The 27,765-nt window shown below is 34.7% G+C and overlaps 1 protein-coding gene across 1 annotated transcript in view; it reads left to right on the plus strand.

Moving 5' to 3' along the window:
- Window positions 1-27,765, plus strand: part of LOC150081813 (mitogen-activated protein kinase 1-like) — a 262,012-nt gene that overhangs the window by 221,710 nt on the left and 12,537 nt on the right. Inside the window, exons 10-11 of the mRNA XM_090379718.1 lie at window positions 4,044-4,195; window positions 21,212-21,387. Coding sequence (XP_090235844.1) covers window positions 4,044-4,175 — 132 coding nt within the window. The 3' untranslated portion in view covers window positions 4,176-4,195; window positions 21,212-21,387. The remainder of the gene's footprint in view (window positions 1-4,043; window positions 4,196-21,211; window positions 21,388-27,765) is intronic.

Here is a 27,765-nt window from a genome sequence, read left to right on the forward strand (position 1 = left end):
TAAACTCTGCTGAAGTCATGTAATAAAATGTCTGAGTTATCTGTCATACCATCCATGTGACAGATAACTTCACATTATAAAAAGGCTTCCATATACATAATGCATTTAGAGTTAATGCAAATCTCTAATTGACCCACAATCTTGAACACTTTTAGGAAATTTTTTATTATAATAAGCTGTCTGAAACATTCATTAAACAAATTTAAAAAATTTTCAAACTATGCTGTTTGAATTCAAATAAATATTTCGGATACGTAAATAAACTGTTGGTTAAACTTGCTATTTCATAAATTAAAAGAGGGGGGAAAAATACTGCCACATGATCATTTGCCATTATCATTTAATCAGTGGAGCATCCATAGGACAGTTCTTGAATACCTGCATTGATTTTTATCCTGTTTTTATTGCCTTTATATGAATCACAAATTTTAATTCTTGTTGACAGTATAACTATAAATTTTATGCAATTGGTTGTCACTGTATTTAGTGCATACTTAACACAATGAAATGAGACTGTATATAGTTATAATCATATAATGATTATGAAAAAGTAATATAAAGAAATACATCAGTAAAAACAGCTGACAGCCTGATTAAAAATGTACTCCAGCCTTGTTACTAAATTATTTCATCAAATTGTATATCTCTCCTATAGTATGTATTCAGTATATTAAAATCTCAGAACTGTTAATTTATGGATGTACTCTTTTTTTTTTCTTTTTTTTTACCTAATAATGTACCAGACATTTACTGGGCTTGGAGAGAAACTTGAATTACCAAACTATGCAAGCTTATCACCTTATTATTTAGTTAGTACTTAGTACTTATTACTTAGTATTTAGTTTAGAAATTTCCTCCTTGAAAATGTAAATAAAAATAATTTTTAATAAGAGCACATCGCGTAGTTCTCTCCTCTTTTCAGAATTCCATAACTTGATTCAGTTGCTATTATTAACATATAAAGGTTATTGAAGTACTGTGCAATTATTATTGACTGCTTCAGTATTAATTTTTAAGGGATTAACTGTTTTGTTTGCCAATTTGGATGTGAATGTTATGTTCTAAGTTCTTTAAAATATCTTCTAATCCATCTTTGAATCATCCTCAGACACTTTCAACAAGGAAAATGAGGTTTACTAATGTGATCTCATTAAACAGTCTTATTGGAGATCTCTCCAAAGATTAAAACAAATTAAACAAGGCTAATATCAAAGCAGAGATTTATATATGCACCAATCTCAATTACTGTTATTTTACAGACATCATTCAAATGAAAAACTGTAAACTATCATAAAAATGCATATCATGCATAAACTGATAATGTTGTGTTACAACATTGGCAACACTGAATAGCCACATGGCTATTCAGTGTTGGCTATTTGCTGGCATTATTTGGAAATAGTCAGTATTAAAGATGGGGCATGCTTGCAGTCTTGCACCAAGTTAAAGATGCACTCTATAATCTGAATTTTGAATGCAGAAGGAATGAACCTGCTGAAATTTATTGCAGAATGTTGTCTCAGTATGAAGTGTGCATGAGTAAATAGCAAGTCTATGAATGGCTGAATAAGTTTAAAATTGAAAGTTTGAGTATTCTCCTTGACAAGGATAAGCATGTCGTGTCATAATACCTGAAGTCATAGCAATAGTGGAAGAATTTATACAAGGATGCCATTTCATTATTATTGAAGAAATTACCATGCTGTGCAAGGTAATTTCTTCAATTGGTTCAGCAAATATTATCATTATCAAGGAGTTACATTTTTGAAAAGTGTGTGTGCTTGGTGGATTTATTGGCATTTCTAATGCTACAACTGAAGAAACAACTTAATGTGTGTCGTTCTTCTTGGATGGTACAAGCATGAAGGCAGTGCCTTTTTAGATGTAATGACTGGAGATGAATCCTGGGTGTACTATTACACACCAGAAAGCAAATGCATAAATTCAGAGTGGCACTATACAGGCTCACATTCACTAAAGAAAGTCCATACCCAAGCATTAGCCAGAAAAGTATTACTCACTATATTACAGAATCATGAAGGAGTGATTCTGGAATATTATTTGGAGAGAAAAGAAACAGTGACAAATGTTGTGATATGTAACTGAACCATTTAAAGCCAGCAATTCAAAAGAAACATCATCTTTTGATATCGTTGGATGTGTGTGTGTATGCAGCATGATAATGCTTGTACTGCCTAATTCAACGTTGAATCAGACAGAGGAGATTAAGTTTGAGGTATTACTCCCTCCATATTCACTAGACTTAGTTCCATGTGATTATTGCTTTTTTTTTTTTTGACTCGGGGATTAAAATCAATGTATATAATTACAAGAGGAAGTGATCTTTAGAGAGTAGGTTGGATTTTTCTGATTGACCAATCAGAGATGAGTTTGCCTGGCAAAGGTAAAGAAAGCCAACACAAGAACTACGGCACACTTCGGGAAACTTACCTGACAAACTGATTTCCCACTACCACAGTTTCTCCCTGCATTCTTGGTACGCAGACTGTGCGTGTTATAGGTATTGGCAGCAGAAGTTGATAATGATGTATTGATTAGTCTTTTCTCATTATTAAAATCAGATTATTGGAGTTCATAAGTGTTTTTGCGGCTGAAATTTACTTACAGGTACACCCTCCAAATTGCCTCAGTTTTAGGGTGTTTATCCCAACCCCTTCCCGCTGTTTTAAAATAGGAAAACAACTTCTACTGCCATTACCAATAACATGCACCATCTGTAGAAGTCGTTTTCCTATTTTAAAACAGCAGGAAGGTGGGGGATAGACACCCTAAGACTGAGGCAGTCTGGGGGGGGGGATGTACCTGTAAGTATGAACTCCAATAATCTGCTTTTAATAATAAGAAAAAACTAATCAATACATTGTTATGAACTACTACTGCTACTACCGATAACACACACCATCTGTAGAAGTTGTTTTCCTATTTTAAAAAAGCAGAAGGGGGGGGATAAACATCCTAAGACTGAGACATGAACTATTAAGGATTATGACACATTTCCACAGACAACCTCTCTCATCTGTTTTTTTTTGGGGGGGGGGCCATATCTAAGGCATGTTACCCTCCATTATGCTTTCCAGAAAAGAGCATTCAGGTTAGTCAGTTATTCCTCTATCAGTAAATCACTGTTTCCTGCTGCATAGACATTTTGTTTGGGTTGCATGCCCCTTTCTACAAATAATTCCATGGGTACTATTCATCTGAATTATCATTTGTAATTTCACTTCTTTCTTCCAAACCACTCTGAACTCTGAACACATGCAACCATCCACAGTCCAACTTTGAACTCATTAATTTCTTCTCCTTTTATTCTGAGCAGCTCTGAGACCCATGGGTCTTTCTTGAACACTGCATAGGATTTCTGATTTCAAACTTGCTGCAATGAGTTAAAGAAATTCAATCAGTTTCAGAAACTTAAGTTTTTTTGTATTTCTTTTTTAATGTTTACCACAGAATTCAAGAAGCAGGTTTGCATGGTAGGTAGTAAAGACACTGCCATGTGAAGTATTTAATATTGTATAGTCTATTGTAATAATTATCCTCTCATTCCAATAAACTAATTAAGTACTTCATATAGTAAATTGTCTTTACTAAACCTACTTAACAGTGTAATTCCACATAATGTTCTAACTAATTTAAAACAGCTTAAACTTTTGAGTTGATGAGAGGCCTCATAAAATTAGGTGACAAATTTCCATAGGCAACTCAACTCCATTGCTAATGAGTACAATAAAAAAAAAATTTTTTTTTAAACCACTTATAAGATGCATCCTTATATTAAAATAAACAATTTTGAAAAAAAATTGAAACAGTTGCAGTATATGGTTTATTACATATACAAAACCATTTTTTTATGCTTTTAATTAATATTTCAGTAGAGCTAAGAATGATTATATTAGCTTTCTTCAAAAGAATAGTGTAGTTGTAATTCTGTATAATTTAGTAAATTTTGTTTAAATATAAAAACCTCTATAAAAAAGCATTTATTAAGATTGATTTGCTTGTAATAACTTAACGTATTTCAGCCTGTTGCTCAAGAACCTTTTAAATTTGAAATGGAGCTTGATGATTTACCCAAAGAAAGGCTGAAGGAATTAGTATTTGAAGAAACTGTGTTATTCAAAAAAAGATTAGGAATGGAATTTCATCAGCAATAACAGCAAACAAGCTGTAAAAGGTGAGCAATTACAATGAAAATTTTTACAGAGAAATTTAAATTATTTTTTAATTCCAAAGAATATAGTACAGAATATTTAAACTACAGTAGTAACATTCTCTCTCTCTCTCACTCGCACGCACGCACACACACACACGCACACAGTACCAGGACATTCTCAATACTAGACTGTGAAGTGCACTCATAACACTATAGTGGTTCTTTGTCAGGTTGGACAGTCATACTTCCAGGACCAATATTAATTGTAACAGGACTCTGACAGAGTTACTACCACAAAATAAAATAGGTATACCTAACTAATACTATGCGGAATAATCATCCCTTTGTCTATCGTGGCAAGGACTCTGTATGTTATTTTATTAGACTAACTACAATTGCTGAGAAGACTTGATTTTAAATATCTACAATTGATATCAAATTATATCTTTACCACCTAAGTCTGCCATTTTTCAGATCATGCAAATAATTTATCGTGGTCTTATTGAAGTATTATGCTCTAGTTATTGTTAATAACTATTTTGTCTGTCTTTGTATTGTTGGCAAACTCTTAACTAACATCAAGTCTGTAATACTACTCATTATCATTGTCATTTCGAGGGTTTAGTATCAAACAACATTAACTACAAAATATTTTCTACATTTTCTTTTTGCGATAACTTTAGTTTTACAAATAACAATGTATATCATGTCATAGAACTGTATCTCTCTAATACTTTACAAGTTAGCTCAGGCTGTAAGTACATTTCCGGTAAATCAAGAAAATGTCAAATCACTTGTTTTCGGTTAATTACAAAAACATCAACTACAAAATGATTTTGTAATTAACGTTGTTTGACCCTCAATTTATGAACCTCAGAAACAGTAAAAGGCACTGAACCAAATTTAGTGCTGGGTCCTTTTTATTTATAATATTATGCAGAATAATAGTTATTTTTAACCATCCTTTTATCCAGGGTAACCCCTCAATATAGGCACCTATACATATGGTGGGGGGGTACTCTCAGTGATGCTGCTGATCTTCCAAATTAGCATTGCAGGAACACCCACAGATTTGGTTGTAGGCTAATAATTGTCATGCGGTGTGACCAGTGATAATTCATATGGGGATCCTGGTGATTGAGGAAGCCCAGCTCCCACAGACTATTTTGTTTCCTGCTTCAGCAATAGGATACAGGTAAGGGATAAGGCTTGCCCAGGATTAATTGGCTAGTGAGCTAACCTGCAAGGGTCAACCAGGCTAATACCATGTTTCTACTCTCATGATCTGAGGGAAAGGGAAGGATTCAGGCTAGTCAGGTGTGAATATAGACTATTATAACTGGAGGAATTTCCAAAGCCCTCTTCAGTTGAGGCGGTAGTTAGCTAATCTCAGGCTAATGAAATAGCCCCCCCCCCCCGCCCGAGTTATTCCAGGTGTTTTAGCCCACGCTTCTGTAGAAGTGTGTATTTGTGGGAATTTGTAGATAAGTGTACCATACAGATATGAGTAACAGGCTTTAGTGCCATTAAATAATAATTTAATATGCGAATATATGTCCTCCATGTCAACATAATTGGCATGATACATCTGCCATTCATTTGGAGATGTCTTATTCAATTCACATCAATGATTGGAGGAATTTCTAGTCTTCTTCAGGGGTGAGGCAACAGTTGGTCAATCTTGGGCAAATGGAGTGCCCATGAGTTTTTCTGGGATTTTCAGTCCACATGGTATGCATACAGGCCTACACACACACACACTGACAAATACACAATATGTGAAATATGTGATATAAGTGACAAGTTCCAGTGCTATTAGAAATGATTATTTTTATTTATTATTTTTTTTTAAATTTTTTGTGAGTATTTAGTGCTTATGAATATGTAGGCCCTGACTCCTGCTCAAGTTGTACATTGTTCTCCATGCACTAGACAGGTGGTAAGACTGTCCCCGAGAATTTATTGATGATTATTTATAAAACACTTGCTTCTGGAGATAAGGAGGTCATAATCTCATTGTACAAAGCAGTTATAAGACTGGACTTGGAATACCATGTCCAGGGATGGATACTGCACTGGAAAAAACACATCAAGCTTCTTGAAAAGGGTCTAAGGTAGGCAACCTGCACCTGATAAGAACTGCGAAAGGGCACCTTAGAGGGGACGCTATTGAGGTCTAATAAGGCTCCAAGAGAGGATGGTAAAATTAATGAAGGCAGAATTTTCACTATTATAAATGATTCCAAAAATAGCCATAAATTCAAATTATGGGAGAAGAGGTTTGGATTGCAGGAAGTAAGTTTCCTTTCAGCCATTAAGTTGTTAATTACTGGAATAATTTGCCTCCTGAGGCTTACAGCTTGAGGAAATTCAACGTCAGCTGGGAATAATTTGCCTCCCGAGGCTTACAGCTTCAGGAAATTCAAAGGTCATCTGGGTAATTATTTACACGAGGAAGGAAATGCATAGGTAGTTTACTGTTTTGTTTTATTTATTTATTTATTTTTTTTTTTATTTACTTATTTAGTTTTTGGTGGTGCAGCCAAAGCTTTGAAGCTTCCTTTCACTATATGGATGATAATAATACAATGGGCTCTTGATATATGTTATTAATTGATTCTATAAAAATACAATTTTTAAAGAAACAGTGGATAAGGAGCAATATATTCATTTGTTATCAATCCGGTGAAACAATAAACTTTCATCCTCAATTTATTATTAAAGTAAATAAAGCTAGATTAAAAATACTTCTATTGATTTCAGCACACATCAATTTATTTTACAAGACTCCTTGAAAATTGAACCACTCTCCATCTTAACAGGAACTTAAAAGACTAAAATTGAGGCTTTGTAGATCCTTGGTACTATCATCTTTCTTCTTACAAAATTAATCTAGATTCACTATAATTTCTAGTAACAGCCGGTAGACTGGTTTAAGTTAAACTTTATTAAAATAAATAAATAGATATACAGGTGACCCCCGCTTAACACTGATAATTCGTTCCCGAAAAACAGAGCACTAAGCAAGCACCGTATTCCCGTAATGTAACATGTGTATTTGTGAGTCGCGATCTATGCTATAGGATATTTCCTAATCAATAATAAACAGTAGCGAAAAGATGCACAAATATCGGTCAAAATATTTAATATTAAAAATTTGTACATATAAAATATTCTCCATTACATATGTGTATAATTATGTGGAAAGTAACTTCATTACGTATCAAAATTAAACTTAAAATCGTGAATTTATTAATCCGATAGCCCTGGGCTGTCAAGTTTTTGTAACTTTGGTCGATTTTGGGTTGTACTTTGGCTGTCTTCCTAGTAAACTAAAAGGGGTTTTACTTTAAAATACCTGCAGCGTTACCACCCAACAACAAAGTCAACCAATCCTTCGCTGCTTTGAAGCCTGAGATGCTTTTTTTTTCCTTCTTTCGATATGAAACTCCTTTTAGACATTCGTTTCCAAAAAAGTCCTGTTTCACCTATGTTAAAAACTTGTTGAGAAGTTTAACACCACTCTTCAATAATTTTTAGAAGTTCTTTTTTGAAAGTTTCGGCTCCTTCTTGATCTGCACTTGTGGCTTCTGCCTGGATTTTAAATTTATCTTACCAGCCCTGACTAGCTTTAAATGGTTCCACATTTTATTTTATTATTTTTTTTAAAGGTGAGCTTTCTTCAGATCATCATATAGGCTAATCAATTTTTCTTTAATAATATTTAACTTAACAGAATTGTGCATTGGATATTACCTTCAATAAAATTATTTAGAAGTCTCTCCATTTCAATTATAATAGCCGGCCTAGTTGCTTGCAGTGGGACAGCTGTCTTTCCCGCTGCTAAAATTAATTCTTTATAATTGTCCTTACAGTGGAATCTGCCAGTCCTAAATTATTGCACACATCCACTTGTCGTTGAATGGAATCGATTCGCCTAAAAACGTATAATTTAATTTAATTTTCAAATTCGGTATTTTTCTTACCTTAGTAGGCTTCGTACCGTATCCAGACATTGTTCCTTTTTAATTCTTATCTGCTATTATTAATCTTCGAAAATGTAAGAGCATTGCATTATGATACAATGTTCGAGTAAACTAACGATGTCTAACAATGTACCGAGTGATGACTAGACTTCAGATAAATGCATATAACACAAATATTACAAGCAATATATACTTGATCATTTTTTTAAAATATTGATCTCGGAACTAGGTAACAAGTCACCATAGTGCAATTAAATTAGTGTGGGAGAAAATTTCACTGAGCGTGGGAAAATTTAGCAAGTCAGCTTGGGAAACTTTGCTATTTGTTTTCAAGCTATCGACTACATCAGATGAAACGTTTTCGTTAAACATGCCAAAAATTCCATCTGTACGCTGGTAAAACAGCGCTATAGTGAGTTGTGACAGCGTTAGAGTGAGATATAGGTTATAATATAAAAATAGCATTATAACAAGGGCCTGCTGTGTATATAAAAAAAAGCACTAAAACAGACATAAAATAAAAGCATTAAAATATATATAAATAAAAGGCAATAAAATAAATGCTTTCAGGTTGAGGTGCCTGTTCATCAGCTAGTTGGTGTCAGGTGTACTGAGTACACATATGCATTAGATAAAATAAGAAGACGAGTGGGCATGATCATAAAATGACAACTCCAGTGGTGGTAATGCAGTATTATGCATGCATAAGGAACGCCAGCATGCAGTAATACTGCACTACATAATATTCATTGCACTGTAGAATGGCAGACTCCATAATGGAGTGTATGTGAACTCCCCTATTACGATTACAGCTGACTATGTGGAGTGCCTCAAACCATGAGTCTTGGTGGTAGTCACTTGAATAGTCGACAGTTTCAATGTCGCATTGGGGATAAAGGTTATGTTGCTTGACTCAATAATATTAAGCAATAGCAGAGTATTCAAAGACAGCCACCTCATGCTCTGAGACACGATCTTTTAACCTCCTGGCAGTCTCACCAAAATAACACCACAATCCAAACACATAATACAGTAAATGGAACTGCTCCGTAAAAAAGGAGGAATTGGGTGTGTTTTCACTCTGTAAATAATGGAATGCAATTTCCTACCAGGGAATTGTACACACTGAATATGGTAAGAGCATAAAATTCTAGCAAGATGTTCCGTAAGGGATGTAGGCAATAGAGACAAAATTGCGAGCCATCTGAAAATAACTCGCACCTCTAAAACACCAGGGGGGTAACCGAAATTAGAAAGCTTCACTCTTACTCTAGAAAACTCCAATTGCCTATCACTAATAGAACTGGAATGTGCCCAGTGCTACATAGAAGTCCAAGATCTTGTACAGACCCATAATTAGTAAATTGGCCTGCACAACTGTTGTTAGTTATTTTTAATGCTTTCTAATTCTTTTAAAATAACTTCAACTTGTTTAAAATTAATTGGGCCTTTGTTGTTTTATTTAAATTATAAATCACAATATTCATGATTACCTGTTTATATAGCAATCACAAAAACACTATAACTTCTAATTTATTCCGTATGTACACAACACGTAAATTGCGAACTGCTGTACATTCGAGCATGAGCTGATGAAGCTTTGAAGGGACCGCCTGATTGGTCCCTTCAGAGTTACGTTCTGAACTGCATATAGATCTATGCTGCTATGCAGTACTCAGATTTAAGGATGCATGCAGGCTTGAATTGCCATCTAAAAACACACCATTTAGCGAAAATTAATTTTCACCCCGCCGTGTGCTCTCATCCTGATTTGACATCATCTAGAGGCAGCAGTTTGTCGGCTAGCCTCCGGTGTTGAAATAGCTTCGCACGGAACTAATGTGGCCTATCAGTCATGCCCTTCTGCTGTCTACACCCTTGGCACCTAATGCCAAAGTGTTCCTGCACTACTGTTTTGAAGTGATGTCTTTTTACAGTTTTTTATACAAAAATGGGCCTCACCATCTTCTTTGCTACTATTTGGCTTTTTGATTGAAGAGTGGCATGGTGCTGACAAGCATGGACACTGTGTTTGTATTAAATTTTCAGGTTATTACTTGGTTTCCTTTTCTCACTAGTTCAATAAACATCTGCAGTCCCTGCCATCCCTGGTTGTTTTTGAAAGATTTATTAATCTTTCAGAAACAAAATAAAATTAATTAAAGTAACAATGGAGGAAGTCGTATTAGAGTTACCTGGAACACCTTCATCTGTCCATGTGTATTACATCCATAATTGTGTGAATTCTCTGGTTGGTTTGCTGGATATAAAAACCTGAGGTTCTGGGATAAAAAAAATATTGTACTATCCTTGCCTGAGACTGACTGAGCCACAGAGTGAAAAAACCTATAAAAATTCCTTGTATCATTCACAGGATTCAAATTCAGGCCTTTTAAACCAGTGTGGAGAGGATAATGATTATAACCACTGTGCTAACAGCAAGGACAGCATAGATGGGAAAATGAAACCCGATATTCTAGGATTGATTCCATTTCATTTTCAAAACCTGATGGAGTCATCCAAGGCGGCCCTCATCTTGGTGACTCCATCATGAGTTGAGAAGTTGAAAAACAAAGAACCATATACCATCACACTCAGCAAGCAGTCAGAGAAAAACTGGCTACCCAATTGCAAAAATCAGATGGCAATTCATAAGCTGGGATTGTTTAGAAGGCCTTTATGTCAAAATGTGATCAGAAGCCTTAGAAATGTCAAGGTCAGCTGCTTAAATTTCACCAATTTTTTCCAAACATGAGTAACATAAGCCAGTATATCACCAATGGATCAACACTAATGGAATCTGCATTGGCGGTCATTTGCCAGTGAAATTTAATTTTATGTGTAGTGTGGACTTCACCAAAAAAAACCACTTCTGTTCATTTTTTGCAAAAAATCTCCTGTTTTTCGTGTATTTCCCTACCTGCTTACAAATGCCCAAAATCTCCAGCTTTTTGAAAGTCAAAATTTCACACAGTAAATTATATACTGTATATAATATAATAAATGATGATGCTATTATACCAAGTGAAGTTATTAACAAAATAAGTTTTCTTAAACTCAAAAATCCTGAAATGTCACCTGCTAACAATTCAGTGTAGAAATTGAGCTTGTATTCCATATGAGTTTGATAAAACCTATTTTGTTAATTTCATGTGGTGTAATAGTGTCATTTATTATCATTATATTTTATGTATTATTATATATAATTTACCATATGGATAGGAACTACATAACGTCCTTCCCCAATTAGATCAAAAATTCACAACTATGCTAAATAACTAAATGACCACAATAGTTAGTGTTACTTGTATAATTTGAATTATAGCTAGGTTCTTAGCAAAGAATAAGCACCAGATTATTTATTCAAACCTACGAGACCAGTCTCTCAGAATGACAGCATGCCAATTTTGGTTCCTCTACACCTGGGGTTCTTAACCTTTTGCTTTAAGTGAGCAAGATTTTGCAGCTTACAATACGTGAGAGCACCATATATTAAATATAAATTTTCTTGCTTAAAGATTAAAAATGCATACAATAATTGTATTTCTCAATTAAAATTTTTGGGTGCTAATATTTATTGCCTTATCAGCGTGAACCTTGACTTTGAAGAGATGATGATGCCAAACCTTTGAAATTAATTTCTCCATTATGAAGAGATAATCGAAGATTTTCTTCCAAATGTGATGTCAACTATCTTGTGTTTTTTTTTTTTTTTTTTTTTCTCTTGATAATGTTCATTAATGAAAAAAAACACTCACATGAGTATGTTGATCCAAACATAGAAAGTACTTTGAATGCTTCTCTTTCTAATAAAGGAAATTTTTGTAGTTGGAAGAACCCCAGAATTTTAAAATAGTTTTGTGTTGGAAAAGACATTTTCCAACACAAAAGCTAAAGATGACTGCATATCAACAAGTTCTAACTCTGCGGTGGCTACTTCATTTTGACTGAAAATTTGTTCCAAGTTAATGATTTCAAAATTTTTCTAATTTATCGTTAATTCAAATTTTAGGAGGAGCTCTTTCAAGTATTCAAATCTTTCTTGAAATTGGTCACTAAGATCTTTGACTACATTTATTACAAACAATGGGCACTCTCCAGTAGTTTCCTCCAGACATTTTTTAAGAGTAGGAAAATGAAGTAAATTTCCTTTTAAAACTTGATTTTGAAACACCTGAAGTTTTTCTCAAATGCAATAATCTCCTCGTATAAAACTACCACAAATTTATCTTTTCCCTTTAGCCTCAAATTTAACTCATTTCATTCATGGCTGACATCTTTTACAAGATGTAAGCCATGAATGAAAGTGTAATCTTGAAATCTTCAGTAAAAATTTCATTAAAAAGGTTTTATTTTTTATATTTCATTCATGAACACAAGGCCTCAATATGAATCAAACAGTAATAATGCACAAAATTAGGTATCCTTTCATTTCTATTAAGATAAGCAATAAGGCCTTTGTTTTTACCTATCATGGAAGGCGTACCATCGGTAACAAGTGATACAAGTTTACTCAGATTAATTTTGTGCACTGTGAGGAATTTCATAAGGCATCATATACATCTTTTCCAGTTGTATGGCCAGTAAGCACAAAAATAGTCAAACAATCTTCTTCACAGCTGCCATCATGTTGAATCAAACGAACAAAGCACATGAGTTGTGATATGCCCAAAACATCAGTCGACTAAAGTGCCAGTGGAAAAAAAAAAAAAATACACAGCTTTCAAATCTACCTAATAATTCATTGAATATTACATCTGCCATTTACGAACTCGATTTGAAACTGTATCATTACTCAAAGGAATATTTTTGGCTGAGCTAATCAAGGTAGTTCTCTGTTTTTCTGGTAAGACACTAACAAGCACTTCTAATGATGACACTACACAATTTTTTATTATTTCACCACTAGTGTAATGTAATGAATTCTTTGCAATTATATTTGATAAAATAAATGAAACTTCATTCACTAACACTTCACTACTATTGCTTGACCTAAATTTAAAATATTTTTGTCTTTCAAGTTTCTTTTTTTCTTCTTGAAGAAAATATAAAGCTTTTCTAATATCACTGAATTTGGGGAAAGTGTCATGAAAATTCCTATGCATGTTTGGGTAATGTCTTTCACAATTTGACTTCCGATAGCCAGCCAAACATGCCTGACATAACAAGCAAATTACACCAGTTCCATTACTATTATCTATTACCAAATAATCATATTCCCAAGAGCACTGAAATACATACTTTTTAATTCTTTGTTTCTTTGCATTTGAAACTTGTAGGTCTAAATCAGATGACTATGAAGGTAGTGTCAATGCATCATTATTTTCCTCATCATGTTCATTTCAGTTTCTTTTTAAAAACATCCATTTTGAAAGGATTTAGTAAGTTTAGTTAAATCTATTAAAAGAAAATACATTTAAGCATTTCCACACAAAATCAAAAGATTTTTTACTATAACACTTTCATCACCTTTAAATTCAGCACTATACATATACAATAGCTATTGCAGCAGCGCAACTGAGTGTAACCCGGCAGAAACCTGTTCAAATCTATTCTAACCTGTTAAAACGAGAAATTAAGAATCACGAGGCAGTATCCTCGGTCTGTAGCGACATTTGAGAGTACGATCATTGTTGCTGTAGGGCAACAATGATTGTACTCTCAACAAAGTATTTTGTAAAAATTTTTCTTACTGAATTGAATATTTCCAAGAGGAACAATGTGTTTTAACTAAATTTGCATCATACATCATGAATGCAATGGAGGCAAAAAAACTTATAAAGACGTTTTCTTTCCAAAAAAGTTGGAGAGTATCTCTTACATAAAATTACATTTTCTATTATTATGAACCTATTATGTAGGCTTAATTAATAAGTGCATTTACAGAAGTTCTTGATAGGAAGAAGGTAACTGGTGGTCATTTGCATGTTTTCTGTTGAAATCGAGTTCTGTGTTGACCGTAGACTACTGAATTCTACGACATTATTATATGATCCTATGCTATTTTGTAGAATGAGTCGGTGAAAAAAATACATGTTGAAGAAAGTTGAGAAACAGAAAGCACCTTTTTTAAGTACAAAAATCTATATATAAATTTTTAGCTTAAGGAAAGGTGCTCACGAGCACCCATTTTAGGATCGGTCACAAGCAAAGTTTATTTTTTAAAGAGCACAAGGGTGCTCGCGAGCACCAGTTTAAGATCCCCTGCTCTACACCATTGGCTATATTCTTTAGACAATGAAATGGAATGCAATGAAGGTGCAATTGGCAGGGACCTGAAAACTATAGTTGATCCCTAGTACACACCTGGCAAACAGATGTCAGAGCATTTTACCTGAGAAGAGTTGAATGATGTCATTAGAGATCTAGCCCTCTCCAAAGAGCTGAACTTCTCTTCTTGAAACTAAAGCAGAAACATTTGTTTAGGAACTTCAAAGTGTCTCACTCTGAAAGAGAAACCAAGTTTTGGTGACATTCTTTGCAGTAAACAGTTTGTTCTGTACTGCCATGCTATTAATGGAGTTTTTAGGGAATTATCACTATCCGAATGGCACACCTTTATGGACTCCTCACAGTGAAATTTGAAAGCTGTTTTCTTGCATAAACAGGAGCTTAAAGCCACTATTCTTTTGTCCACTCTGTTCATCTAAAGGAGACATACAATAACACAAACCCACTACTAAGATGCATTCAGGGCTAAAGCCTCAAGCTGCGAGCAAATTTAGACTATGTATATATTAAGTGCAATAGCATCATTAATACACAGCCATTTCGAAATGGCTGTGTATTAATGATGCTATTGCACTTAATATATACATAGCACAAACCCACTACTTAAAGCAATTTTAAATTGCTTTAAATAGTGGGCACTCATCAATGGAATATCTGCAATGTGAAGTCATTGATATGTTGTTGGTGGGCCTGCAAGGAGGGTTCACAAACTATTGTTGTTTCCTGTGCCTATGGGACAGCTTTTCTACTGTAGACCATAGCAGACGACTGGCCTCAAAGAAGCACATATGAGCTAGGAATGAGTATTGCACAGTATGTTCCATTAGTGGATACAATGATTTTCCTTCCTCCGCTCCACATTAAATTTGGTTTAATGAAAATGAAAGCAATGGGTAAGGTAATTCAATAGGATTTCATTACTTAAGAAATTTCTAAACATTCGTGCCACAAAAGTGAAAGAGTGCATCGTTGCAGGACCTGAAATTGGTGAGCTTTTGTGGATGAAAGCATTGCAGGCTTTCAAATGGCTTTGTGAAAACTTTTTTTTAACTGCTGAAACTTAATTTCTTGCATTGGCATTAGACTTCTTTCCCATAACCTTCACACAGTTAGTAATGAATGGGGAACGATTCCATCGAGACATTAAGTAAATGGAAAATTGCTACCAAAGTTTCTGTAACTAACATACGTTAGCATATTACAGTTGGATGTTGTACTGCAACATTCCAGACAGTGTATCAGAAATCTTCCTCACAGCATTTTTAAATTGTATGTCATTTTTACTATATATACTATATTATTTTAACTATGCATGATGCATTTATTGTCTTTTTAGGCCTCTGACTCCAGAAATTTACTAATACTGTTGAGTAATAAAGTGCAGCCATTATCAGCCCACTGCAGGATGGAAGCCTCCTCAACAATTCATGCTGAGGGAAATGGACCATAATCTGCCACGCTAGTCCAGTGCGGGTTGGCAGATCAACTGTATTCAGCAGTCAGGGGCTTGAACCCCGGTCTACTCAAAGAGCTACTGCACTCCTGCTCCTGCCCACTCGGCTACGGAGGCCACCCTATTGAGTAATACACAACAGTATTAGTAAATTACCATATTACAAAACTTTGCCAGTCATGATCATGTTATCACAATTGCTATAAGAAATTGACAATTTCCAAAATTTATTTTATAAGTATATGGCAGTATTTAGGTTGAACATTTTCATGTAAGCACGGAATTATTTCTTAAGAATTATGTACAGAAAAAAACAAAAATGCCATTAGTTAGTTATCTGATAAAATAAAATATATAAATAAATATGATTATTCCATAAAGAACACATGAAACATAAGTACATTGCAGTAAAGTGTATAGAGCCAATAAAATTTAAGGCGATTATAACACTTTTAATAGTTCATATATATGCCGACCGGGCTAGCCGGGTGGGTAAAGTGCCTGCCTGGCAACCCAAAGGTCGCGGGTTCGATTCCTGCCTCAGGCTTGGATCAAAGTACTGCAAAAAAAAAAAACCTTGCGAGGTGCATTATGGCCACAGAAGCCTATGCGCCAACAACTACCAAAAAAAAAAAAAAATAATAGTTCATATCTTTCAATTATTGTGTACTTGTATAAAAAAAATTAAATTTCAGTTTTGCTTATAACACGATTAGCTAATGCAGGTGCCATTTCACTGGAATAAGGTATATATGCTCAGTGATCACTGAATTGTGACTATCCCATCTGTAGTGGACCATACTGCATGGCTCGCAGGATATAAAGCCAAACAGCTTCATATGTTACAGCAGTCATAATTTGCATCTTATTATGCAAATCAAAGTGATAAAGTAGCAGTTATGGGACATAGTAAAGATTGTGGAGTTTTGAAAGGGCATGATTGTGGGAGCTCATGCACCAGGTGCTTCAGTATTGAAAATAGCACGTCTTGTTGGTTGCACACAGCCTACTGTGGTTAAGGTGTATGAAGAATGGTGTCAAAAGGATCAAACCGCATCTCTCTGACAAAACTGTAAAGATTACATAAGGTTGATGTTCATGGTGAGTAAAGGGTACAGCACATTGTATGGGCTTAATGGCAGGTCATTGTGCAACAGTTGATATCACAATACAATATCCCAAATGATGATGCGCCACACACTCAGACTTATAGGTTCCAACAACCCAAAAGACACCATCTCCTCACTGCTGATCATCACCAATTGCAAATGCTGTGGTGTCAACAATTCACTGGTTGGACACTGGAGGGCTGAAAACAAAACAAGTGTGCTGGTGGACTGGGCCAAATACCAGGTGCAACATGCCGATAGATGCTTCGTGTGTGGCACAAGCAACATGAGTTCATTGAACCATTGTGCATGGTGTGTCCACTATTCAGGCAGGTGGTTGCTTAATGTGGTCGTGTTTTCTGGCAAGAACTAGGACCAATGATGGTGTGGTTCTACTGGCAGTCCACAAGAGACCATGTGCACCCTACTATGTTGCATTTTTCCCCAGGCAAAAACAGAATCTTCCAAGATGATAAATCCCATTTCCATCAACCTCATAAATTTTAAGAAAGCTAGAGCAGAGCTAGATATATCCAGCGTAAAAGTAGAAAGGATTCATGGATACGATTCGCCTCCACAATTAATAAAAATACAGATACCCGTGTCATATGGAACAAAATCAGAAGACTTAATGGGAAATTTCTTTCAGTTCCAACTCCACTAATAATCTGGAATGGACAGGAAATAACTAACTCCAAGGAAATCGCAAACTTACTTGCAACTACTTTTGCAAATATATCAGCAGTATCGGCATATACCCCATCCTTTCAGAAAACGAAAACTGTAGCTGAAAAATACAGACTAAACTTTAATACCAGACAACAACTCCCATATAACCAACCTTTCAACATAGAAGAATTGCAAAAAGCTCTGGCTAAGTCTAGGAAGAGTGCAGCAGGACCTGATGGAGTTCACTATGAAATGATCCAACAACTTAATCAAAAATCCCTAAAGGCTTTGCTTATGCTATACAACAGAATTTACATGGAAAACTACTATCCAAATTCCTGGCTTCACTCCACTGTAATTGCCTTTCCTAAACCTGGCAAAGATCATACGATTCCCACAAGTTATCGTCCAATAGCACTAACAAGTTGCCTTGGGAAAATCCTCGAGAGAATGGTGAACAACAGATTAACCTGGTTTTTAGAAACATATAATGTACTTAACATAAATCAATACGGTTTTCGTAAAAATAGATCTTCTCTAGATCCCATGATAAAAGCAGAAGCAAATATCCGAAATGCTTTTCTAAGGAATGAGCATCTAATAATGATCAGTCTCGACATAGAAAAGGCCTTTGATACTACCTGGCGATACGGCGTTCTTAAAGATCTCCACAGCATTGGTTTGCGAGGCAACTTACCGCTCTTAGTAAAAAATTTCCTGAAAGTCAGAACCTTCCAAGTAAAATATCAAAACAATCTGTCACAAATATATTCTCAGGAAGAAGGAGTTCCTCAGGGCTCAGTACTGAGTGCAACCTTGTTTTCAATCAAAATAAATTCTATTACAAAAGACTTGCCAAAAACAGTGGAAACATTCCTATATGCAGATGATGTTACTATTTCGTGCCATTCACAAAACATGAAAATGATTGAAAGGCAGTTACAAAGCGCAGTAAAAAAAATAGAATTATGGACTAAAAACAATGGCTATAGAATATCACAACAAAAAACAATGGCTATACATTTCTGTAGAAAGCGAAAAATGCACCCAGATCCAGAAATAAGACTAGAAAACCAGCTGATACCGCTAGCAAATAGTATACGTTTCCTTGGCCTCATTCTAGATAAAAAACTTAACTTTTTGGATCACATCAAATGCCTCCGAATAACCTGTCAAAAAAAACTAAATATCCTCAAAGTTCTTTCTGCAATGAAGTGGGGAGCTGATCGGTTCACACTACTTCACCTATACCATGCTATAATCAGATCAAGACTAGACTATGGAGCCCCTGTGTATAGTTCTTGTAGACCAAGTGTCATCAAATGGCTCGATTCCATACATCATAGTGCCTTACGAATCTCCTTAGGGGCATACAGAACATCACCAGTCCAAAGTTTATATGCAGAGGCCCACGAACCCTCACTATATCTCCGGAGGCAAATGCTGCTATTAAACTATGCAATTAAAATCCGAAGTCTTCCTCATCATCCTACTTGGCAGTATCTTTTTAACCCACAGTGGGAAATTCTCTACAACAATAAACCTACAGTAAATAAACCAGCTGGAATACGACTAAAAGAAATAGTTTCAAAATGGGGCCTAAGTTTTGACAACATACATGAGGATAATAGGATAAGTATTCCACCATGGTTCACTTTCACGCCTAACTGTGACACTTATTTCCAACAATGGGGAAAAAGCACTCTTGCAAATGTCAACATAAAACAGATGCATGCAGCCCACTCATCACAGTTCCCTGAATACCTTCATATATATACAGATGGCTCTAAAACAGACACCAAAGTTGGTGCTGCAGTGGTATTTCCACAGACTGTTATCTCACAGCAACTCCCAAACCAATGCAGCAGCTATTCTGCCGAGCTATTCGCCATACTAATGGCCTTAAAATACATAGCAACTTCCCCGCATCTGAAACATCTCATATACACAGATTCATTGAGTGCAATACACGCTCTGCAACAAAGGCAGACTCCATCGCATCCCATTCTTCATCAGATACAAACTCATCTTGTGAAACTCAAAAGTAAAATGAGGCAAGTAAAATTCTGTTGGATTCCAGGACATACAGGCATTGAAGGTAATGAAAGAGCCGATAGAGCAGCAAAGAATCCTACAAACACAGACCTAAAGCTTTACAAAGTTCCACATTTCGATTACAGGCCTATTATAAAAAAAATTCTCCATACTCAGTGGTCACAAATGTGGCAAAATGAATCAAATAATAAACTGTTTCAAATAAAACATGAACTTCAGCCATGGAAATCGAGTCTTCGTAAAAATCGGCACGAAGAAGTCATTTTAACGAGACTGCGCATTGGACATACTCATCTCACGCACTTTCACTTACTCACTAAAGCAAACCCCCCAGAATGTTTTCACTGTTCTTGTCAACTCACTGTAAAACATTTCCTCATAGAATGTCCACAATACCACATGGCGCGACAGTCAGCCTTCCATCTCCCTATAAATTTCCAAGATCCTCTGACCTTATCACAAATCCTAGGCGATAACTCCAACATTGAAAATATATTCACTTATTTAAAATTAATAGGATATTTTGACCAGATATAAATCACATTTAAGAAATATAAACTTCCTTGTCACATAAACATTAATAGATAGGCGCAATATGGCCAAAGTTGCTTTTGCGCCAAAAAACCCTACAACAACAACAACCAAGATGATAATGCACATGTCATTGGACCCACTCTAGGCACAAGTGGTTCAGGGAACACAGTGAAAATATCCCCCATCTTTATTGGCCTCCATATTTTCCTGACCTCAATCTAATCAAATACCTGTGAGATGTTTTGGAAGTGGAAGTGAGGTGTATGGACGTGCAACCATCACCTATTCCAATACTCTGAAAAGCCTTGAAGGTAGCATGGCTTCAGACATTTATTAGAGTCACTGCCTAAGCAAATAGTAGCTGTTATCCATGTGAACGGTGGCCCACCTGGGGCTTATGCTCACATTAGAAATAACATCATTCCATGATCAGTCTAAATTGCTGATATCATTTTATTATAAATTAGTTTCACCAAAAAAAATGTGAATATGCTATCTATTTGTTTAAAACTAAGGAACTGTCATGATAGTTATTTCAAGACATATTGATCACTTATCAGATAACAGGGAGCTCTATATAAACAAAGTTATTCGATAAGTTTACTAAGTACCGAGTTTAATTGAACAACCAGATGGTGTGTGGAAAGAAAAACGTCCCAAGATAAAAACTAAATGCAGCAATACATATAAATATCAACAGAAGTAAACATCTACCTCTGAGAGGGGGAAACCAGCTGCTGTGTCAGCTTAATACATTATTCACTATTCAGCATAAATTTGCTCATACAGAATTTGGAAAAGAAGATGTGTATATATATCACAAGAACATAGATTGTTCCATTTATATATAAGTTACTTCCAGAAGAAAATTTATAATCACTTCATAGTTACTCTATCATAACTTGCATTACATTATTCAAATTGTTCTTTGCAATACTATTCACCTATTAAGATTTCTGTTATTTAAGACTAATATATTTTCCTTTAATATTAAAAACAGGTAGATGATCTTTATGATTCCGAAGCCTAGGCCATTAACTACACAGATGTACAGATTAAAACTTCATTTTGCTGATACTGCCATGAACAAGTGGTGCATCTAATTGTCTTTCATCATTAGTAAAAATATTGGTGTATTGTCATTTCCTTATTTATGCCAAGGTTTGCTGAGCTTTGGTATGTTCTGTTCTTCATAAAAGTTTTGATGTATAAATGCATGATGATATACTTTATCATACAACTTAGATTATACTAGTAATTGGACTTAAGTTTTAGAAAGTTAAACAATTTCTTTGAATTTGCCATTCATAGTTATGCTGTACTATGAAAAGGCCAAATTAGTTATTGTACGTTATTCTTTCTTCTTCCTTCCTCCCTTCTTTAAACCCTTATGCAAACCCAAATTTTCCAGGAAGCCTCATTATTTTTATACAAATTTAAAAAAAAAAAAAATCAATTATAAAAGTATTTATGGGACAATTGTGAACCCTGAGACGCTTCTACAGAATTAGGTAGTTTAAAATCAGTGCTTGGATAGATTTGTCTTAGATTTCAAAAAACATTAACTATTTGTTAAATAAGGAAAATTTTAATATGTAAAACACAATGCAACTCAAATCACTTGGATTATATTAAAAAGCTTTAAAGTAGCTGGGTGACATGAAAGGTTCAGAAATGACTGGCTGACTTTCTTTAGTCATAGCATAGCACATATATAAACATTAGATATAAAATACACTTAACTTTATTATAATAAATCATGGTTTTCATTAAATGGGAGTTGTACAAAATTACATCAAGAAATTGTCCATTTTTTTCATCAACCTTGCTGTATATAATTATGGTTGTTAAACAGTTTCTTTTCATAAATAAACAAATTTTTTTATTATTATTAGATGGTTTCACTCAATATATTTATTTTTTTAGAATTTCACTGATTGATAGGCTTAAATAAAGCATTACTTCAAAGCACTCCATCAAAACTTTTACTTCATCATATGGAGAAGATTTTACTTTCTTTCCCATATTTGCTCTTCCTCTGCTTTTCGGCTCTGAAATTAGAAAATACTTAAATTATAAAATTTCTTATAAAATACAGGTGAAATCGTTTATCGCAAGTTTTACTGGACCGCAAGATGTGCTCGCTGTATCCAAGTACTCATTATACTCTGGTTAGGTGTTTCGGAACAATATAAGTGTAGGAACCAGAGGTAAACATGAATTGCAAACTGTAAAAAGATTTTAACCTACGTATGGAAATTATTTTTGGCCCTAAAAAGGGACGATTGTTTCAAAAAGTGATTATCCAATTTTCAGGAATGAATGTAGGGTCATTTGACTGGTCTTCTGATCAGACTTGATTGATTCAAATACTCTGGACTCCTTTTTTGCAACCACTCAGATAACGGAATGTGATCTTCCTCGCCAGTAACGTTATCTTGCTTTGACTGAAATCCAGCCTTCTTGAAACAGTTTTGAATGCATTCCCACACATCGCTCATAAAGTGTATAGCATTGAGAACTGAGATTTTTATTTCAATTCCCTTGTCTATTCTGTTAATGAGCAAAATGACCAAGTTGTGACGAACATGAGCTTTGAAACTTCTGACCACACCTTGATCCATTGGATGTAGCACTGCTGTAGTGTTTGGAAGCAAAAAAAACAAGCATTATGTGACTTAGATTGTTGACTTTCTGTGGGTGTGCAGGACAGTTATCTACAACAAGTATAATTTTGCGTTTTTCTGTACAAAGATCTTTGTGCTACTTTTTGAGGTAATCCGTGAAAATATCTGAAGTCATCCAAGCTTTTCTGTTCGACATATAAGCCACTGTAAGTTGTTTCACATTCTTGAAGCATCTTGGTTTGGCAGACTTTCCAGTCACTAAAAGCCTTCTTTTATCTGTCCAAGACATATTCGTGCAGATAGCCACTGTAAGTCTATTCTTCAACAACTTTCCTCCAATGCAGTTTTTGCCCTGGAATTTCAAAGTTTGGTCAGGAATGACATTATAGAAAATTCCAGCTTCATACATATTGTAGATGTCATCGGCATTGTAGCCCTGAGAATGAAGTGGCCACACGTCGGTCATCCACATAGATGTTATCTCCATGTCCACTGCAGATGCTTCTCCACTGATTTTGCCATAACAAATTTTATGCTGATTCTTAAAACGATCAAGCCACCCATTTGAGCAACAAAATCCTGCAAAGCTGTGCATATTCTTCTGCTTTAGCCTTTAATATTGGTCCATTTATGGGTAAACCTGCATTTCTTTTGCAGTGAACCATTTCGGCAGAGCTTGATCAACGTCATTTTTGTGGCATTTCTTGAGCCTCTTCACATTTGTTACGTCATCATAGCAGGCCTTCAACACTGTATCCCTATTTTTCCACACTGTTGAAATAGTAGATGAAGAAAGCCCATACTTCTTGCATATCTCTATGTTCTTCTGACCAGTCTGCAGTTCTTCAGTAATTTTGGCTTTTTCCTTCATCGATAAAGCTTTCCTCTTTGACATTTTTGGGCTCTGAGATTGAAACCAAGTTTCTTTTACTGTCCTTTAGAAGTGAGAATAGAGTTCATCCTTAAAAGGACAGTTTATAAAATTTTCTACGAAATCCACTATCTGAAACGACCAGCGTCAAAGCAGCGAATGCATCTAAGCTCTTTAGAGATCTGCTTATCTATTCAGCAGTGGTCAACGTAAAAGGAGTGGGGTGTGTTTTTACAGCTTGTTGATTGGTTTGCTGATGACCAATAGCTAGCTGCTGCAGATTAGGTAAAACCAGATCTCTCAAGAGCTTAGAAGCGTTCATTGCTTTGACATTGATCGTTCTAGACAGCAGATTTCGCAGGCAATTTTATAAACTTTCTTTTGAAGGACAAATAGGAACTTCTCGTTTGTAAAGGATGACAAGAAGCACTTGGTTTGCTGCACATTGCGGTATGTTCCCTCGTTATATCCGGAGTGTGCTCGTTATATCTGAATTGTGAATGCTGTGTGTTTTTAAATGAGACCAAACAAAATATCTCAGTTTACTCATTGTATCCAGGAACTTGTTGTAAGCAGGCTCGTTATAAACAAGTTCAACTGTATGCTATTTTGCTTTTGGCCCTTTCCGAATGATAAAAAGTAGAACTCTCTTGTCTTCCCTTGGGCTTTTACAACCAGTGGGATTTAACTTGCATAAATAATGCAATAATCTTAATAGTGATCACAGCTGAACAAACTTCCACGAGAGTATAGTGGTTTCACCTCTTGTCATTCGTTTGGAGAGGTCTAGGTTCAGTTCCCATCAGTGACTGGAGGATTTTCTAAAATTCTCTTATATTTAAGTTGTAGGTCAGGTGTAATCTCAGGCAGAGGGAGTAGGTCTTCCCCCCATAAGTTATTCTGGGTTAAACCCAAACAACATGCAAATCAGCCCATGAACACACTTTTACAGACATAATACCCAGTTATGCAAATTGCTGAAGTGCCTAAATTCCGACAACAGAGCAGAACAGCCTTAGTATTGCATTAATTCAAACAACTGACATTGCCAAAAGGTTTTAAAGGTTAGTCATTTATTTGAAAGCTGAAACATTACTGTGATAGTTGTCTTGGCTCTTAAATTTTAGCAATGTCATTTGTTTGAAAGTAGTGTAATACCTAGACAGCTTGTGATTACAGAAAAGTTTGTTTTGCTATGAACATTAAAACATTGTATTAACTAAGTAGGTTATAACTAAGTTAAATCTTACTGGTCACAAAAGTACAAGGCAGGTAAAGGACTCTGTTTTCATTATTCAGCTTAAAGATTTTGAAGATAACATTTTCATGCTATCTCTAAATAACTGGGTTTTTTTACGTTTAATGGATAATTGAAACTTTTTTCTTGATTGTCAGCTTCTTCCTTTTTTGTAGAAATAATAAACAAGAGATTAAAAAACACAATGAAGAAACATTTACAATGAAATTTACTACTACATTCTATTGTAACCATAAGTGGCACTTGCAGATTGTATGTCTATATTAACCATTTCTGGAGGAGAGAAAATGTGAATATTAATTATTTCAATCACAGTTACTCTAAATTTAGTGTATGAAGACTGAAAATTTCTTACACTAAATTATAGGTTTACTAAATTACTGCTTTTTTTTTTTTTTTTTATATATTTGATGGATAATTTGAACTTTTTTCTTGATTGTCAGTAAATATGGAAAAATAATACAGGCATACCTCGAATAACGAATAGGATGCGTTCCACGAAATTACTTCGTTAAGCGAAACTTCGTTTTCAGAGGTAAAAATACTATGGCCAGAATAGGGATACGTTCCTAAGTAAAGAAAATGAAAAGCTTTTTTTTCGAACAAAGAAAAGTTTTATTAAATAAACAGTCAACTTACATACAAAGTGAAATCACATTTTAAAATTGATTGCTTATGCTTTTTTTCTCTTTCATTTAACAATTGCCTATACGGAGTTATTGCATTTAACACTGATCGCTTAACAATAACACTTCTTCCTAAATCAGGATCATTTTCACTAAAAAAAATTAAAACGTTTTCAATGTCATTTAAGCACCTTTTTAAATCTTTGGTTGTTAAACACTTTTTCGGCAGGAACTTCTTTAACTTCGTCTTCGTTGCTAACAAGGTTTTCTAAATCGTCCACTGAAAAACCATCATCTTCTGCATTCAATAAATTTCTAACATCCTCTTCATCGACATTTTCGAAACATATTGATTGAGCCATCTGGATAACTTCATTTTTAATTTCTTGGATGTTATTTTCTTCTTCTAGTACAACTTCTGGCCATATTTTGCGCCAAACTCCATTTAAGCATTTCTTAGTGACTTCTTTCCAAGAACTATCAATGTTTTCAATTGTGTTTTTAATGGTGTAGTTTTTCCAAAAAGTTTTAACTGTCATTTCCTCTTTATCCTCTAGTTCAGTTAAACTGCTTAATGTTCGATGCAGATAATACCGGAGCATTGTCTAACAACAAAAGAGCTTTTTCTTCAAAGTTGTTTTTTTGACAATACCGTTTTACTTCAGGACAAAAGTGGTTAACAAACCAATCAGTAAATAACTCCTTGGTAACCCACGCTTTTCTATTTGTTTTCCATATTACAGGTAAATTCATTTTTATGTTATCTTTTAACGCCCTCGGATTTTCTGAATGGTAAACTAATAACAATTTTAATTTATAATCGCCAGAGGCATTTTATCCAAAGAGTAACGTTAAACGGTCTTTGGCTGCTTTGAACCCAGCAGCTGATTTTTCTTCAATAGAAATGAAGCTTTTTGTTGGTAGCCGTTTCCAGAACAAACCGCTTTCGTCAACATTGAACACCAAATTTGGAAAATTTTCACGTTCAATTATTTCCTTTAGTTTTTCTGGAAACTTATTTGCAGCTTCTCCTGTTAATTTTAGACTATGAATCCTGGCCCGGTTTTTAAATTTCTCGAACCAACCACGAGAAGCCCCAAAGGTTTCCGTAATTTCTTCAGTTTGTTTAGATTTCAGGTGATTAAACTGGAATATTTTTTTATGTTAAATGAGGTTTGAAATTGCCGACTTCATTATCAGAGGTAACGTTAACCGAGGTATGCCTGTACACTGTTTATGCTGGACATCAAGTGGGACCAGAAAATTTTTTAAATAAATACATAATTTCACTAAATGTAAGAACACTAAATTGGCATTTGGCAGTAATTGTTTCTGATTAATAAATATATTTTTTTATGTAAGATGAGTTTTTAAACTTCGTCACTGAATGTGTGCATTATTTTTTCTGCTTAAGTATAACTCAAAGAATTCTTGTAATCAGTTTGCTAATACAGTCGATTCCGGTTATTTGGGACACATTGGGACTAGTGCATTTCGGCTCGATTAAGTGGCTGCCCCAGTTATCCAGAGTTTCACGTAGATAGTTAAAAATACAATGAACCCTCGCTTTACAATTGGTTCACTGTACAATCAAATCACGTCATGATGGACTCGCCATAGTAAAGTATCGTTCACTATATGATGTGTAGTAAGCACCAGTCATTGTGATCACGTTTGTGAATTGAATTTTAATTCGATTAAACAGCGATTCTAATTAGAGAAAATAGAAGGAATATTATCCACAGGCTATAAAAGTAAAGATATATTAAGCACAAATTTACCCTTTATTACCTTACCAATTAAAAAATTAAATGATACGTGATAATCGGAATAATTAATATGTACTGTAATATGTACAAACTAACTAGTTGACATTTCTGTTCACTGACATTTGTGGGTGGGGGTTAAAATATAAAACAATAAAAAGATAAGCAATCGATAAAAAAGAACACAGCACACACAAATTGCAAGTAACACGATACGCGCAAGTGAGAACAGAGTAACAAGTTATGAAGTAACAAGTTATTTCCTTTAAAAATAGGAAATGATTTTTTATATGATTGAAGATGCCATGGAAGTGTAAACACATTTCACCATAATAACCCACAGAATTCCAGCTGTCGGTATTATTGCAAATTCAATAAGATCAAGTTTACTATCCGTTTATGATAG

The sequence above is a fragment of the Mastigoproctus giganteus genome, chromosome 8, assembly GCF_048544385.1.
Source record: "Mastigoproctus giganteus isolate SK-2022 chromosome 8, ASM4854438v1, whole genome shotgun sequence".
Lineage (NCBI taxonomy): Eukaryota > Metazoa > Arthropoda > Arachnida > Uropygi > Thelyphonidae > Mastigoproctus > Mastigoproctus giganteus.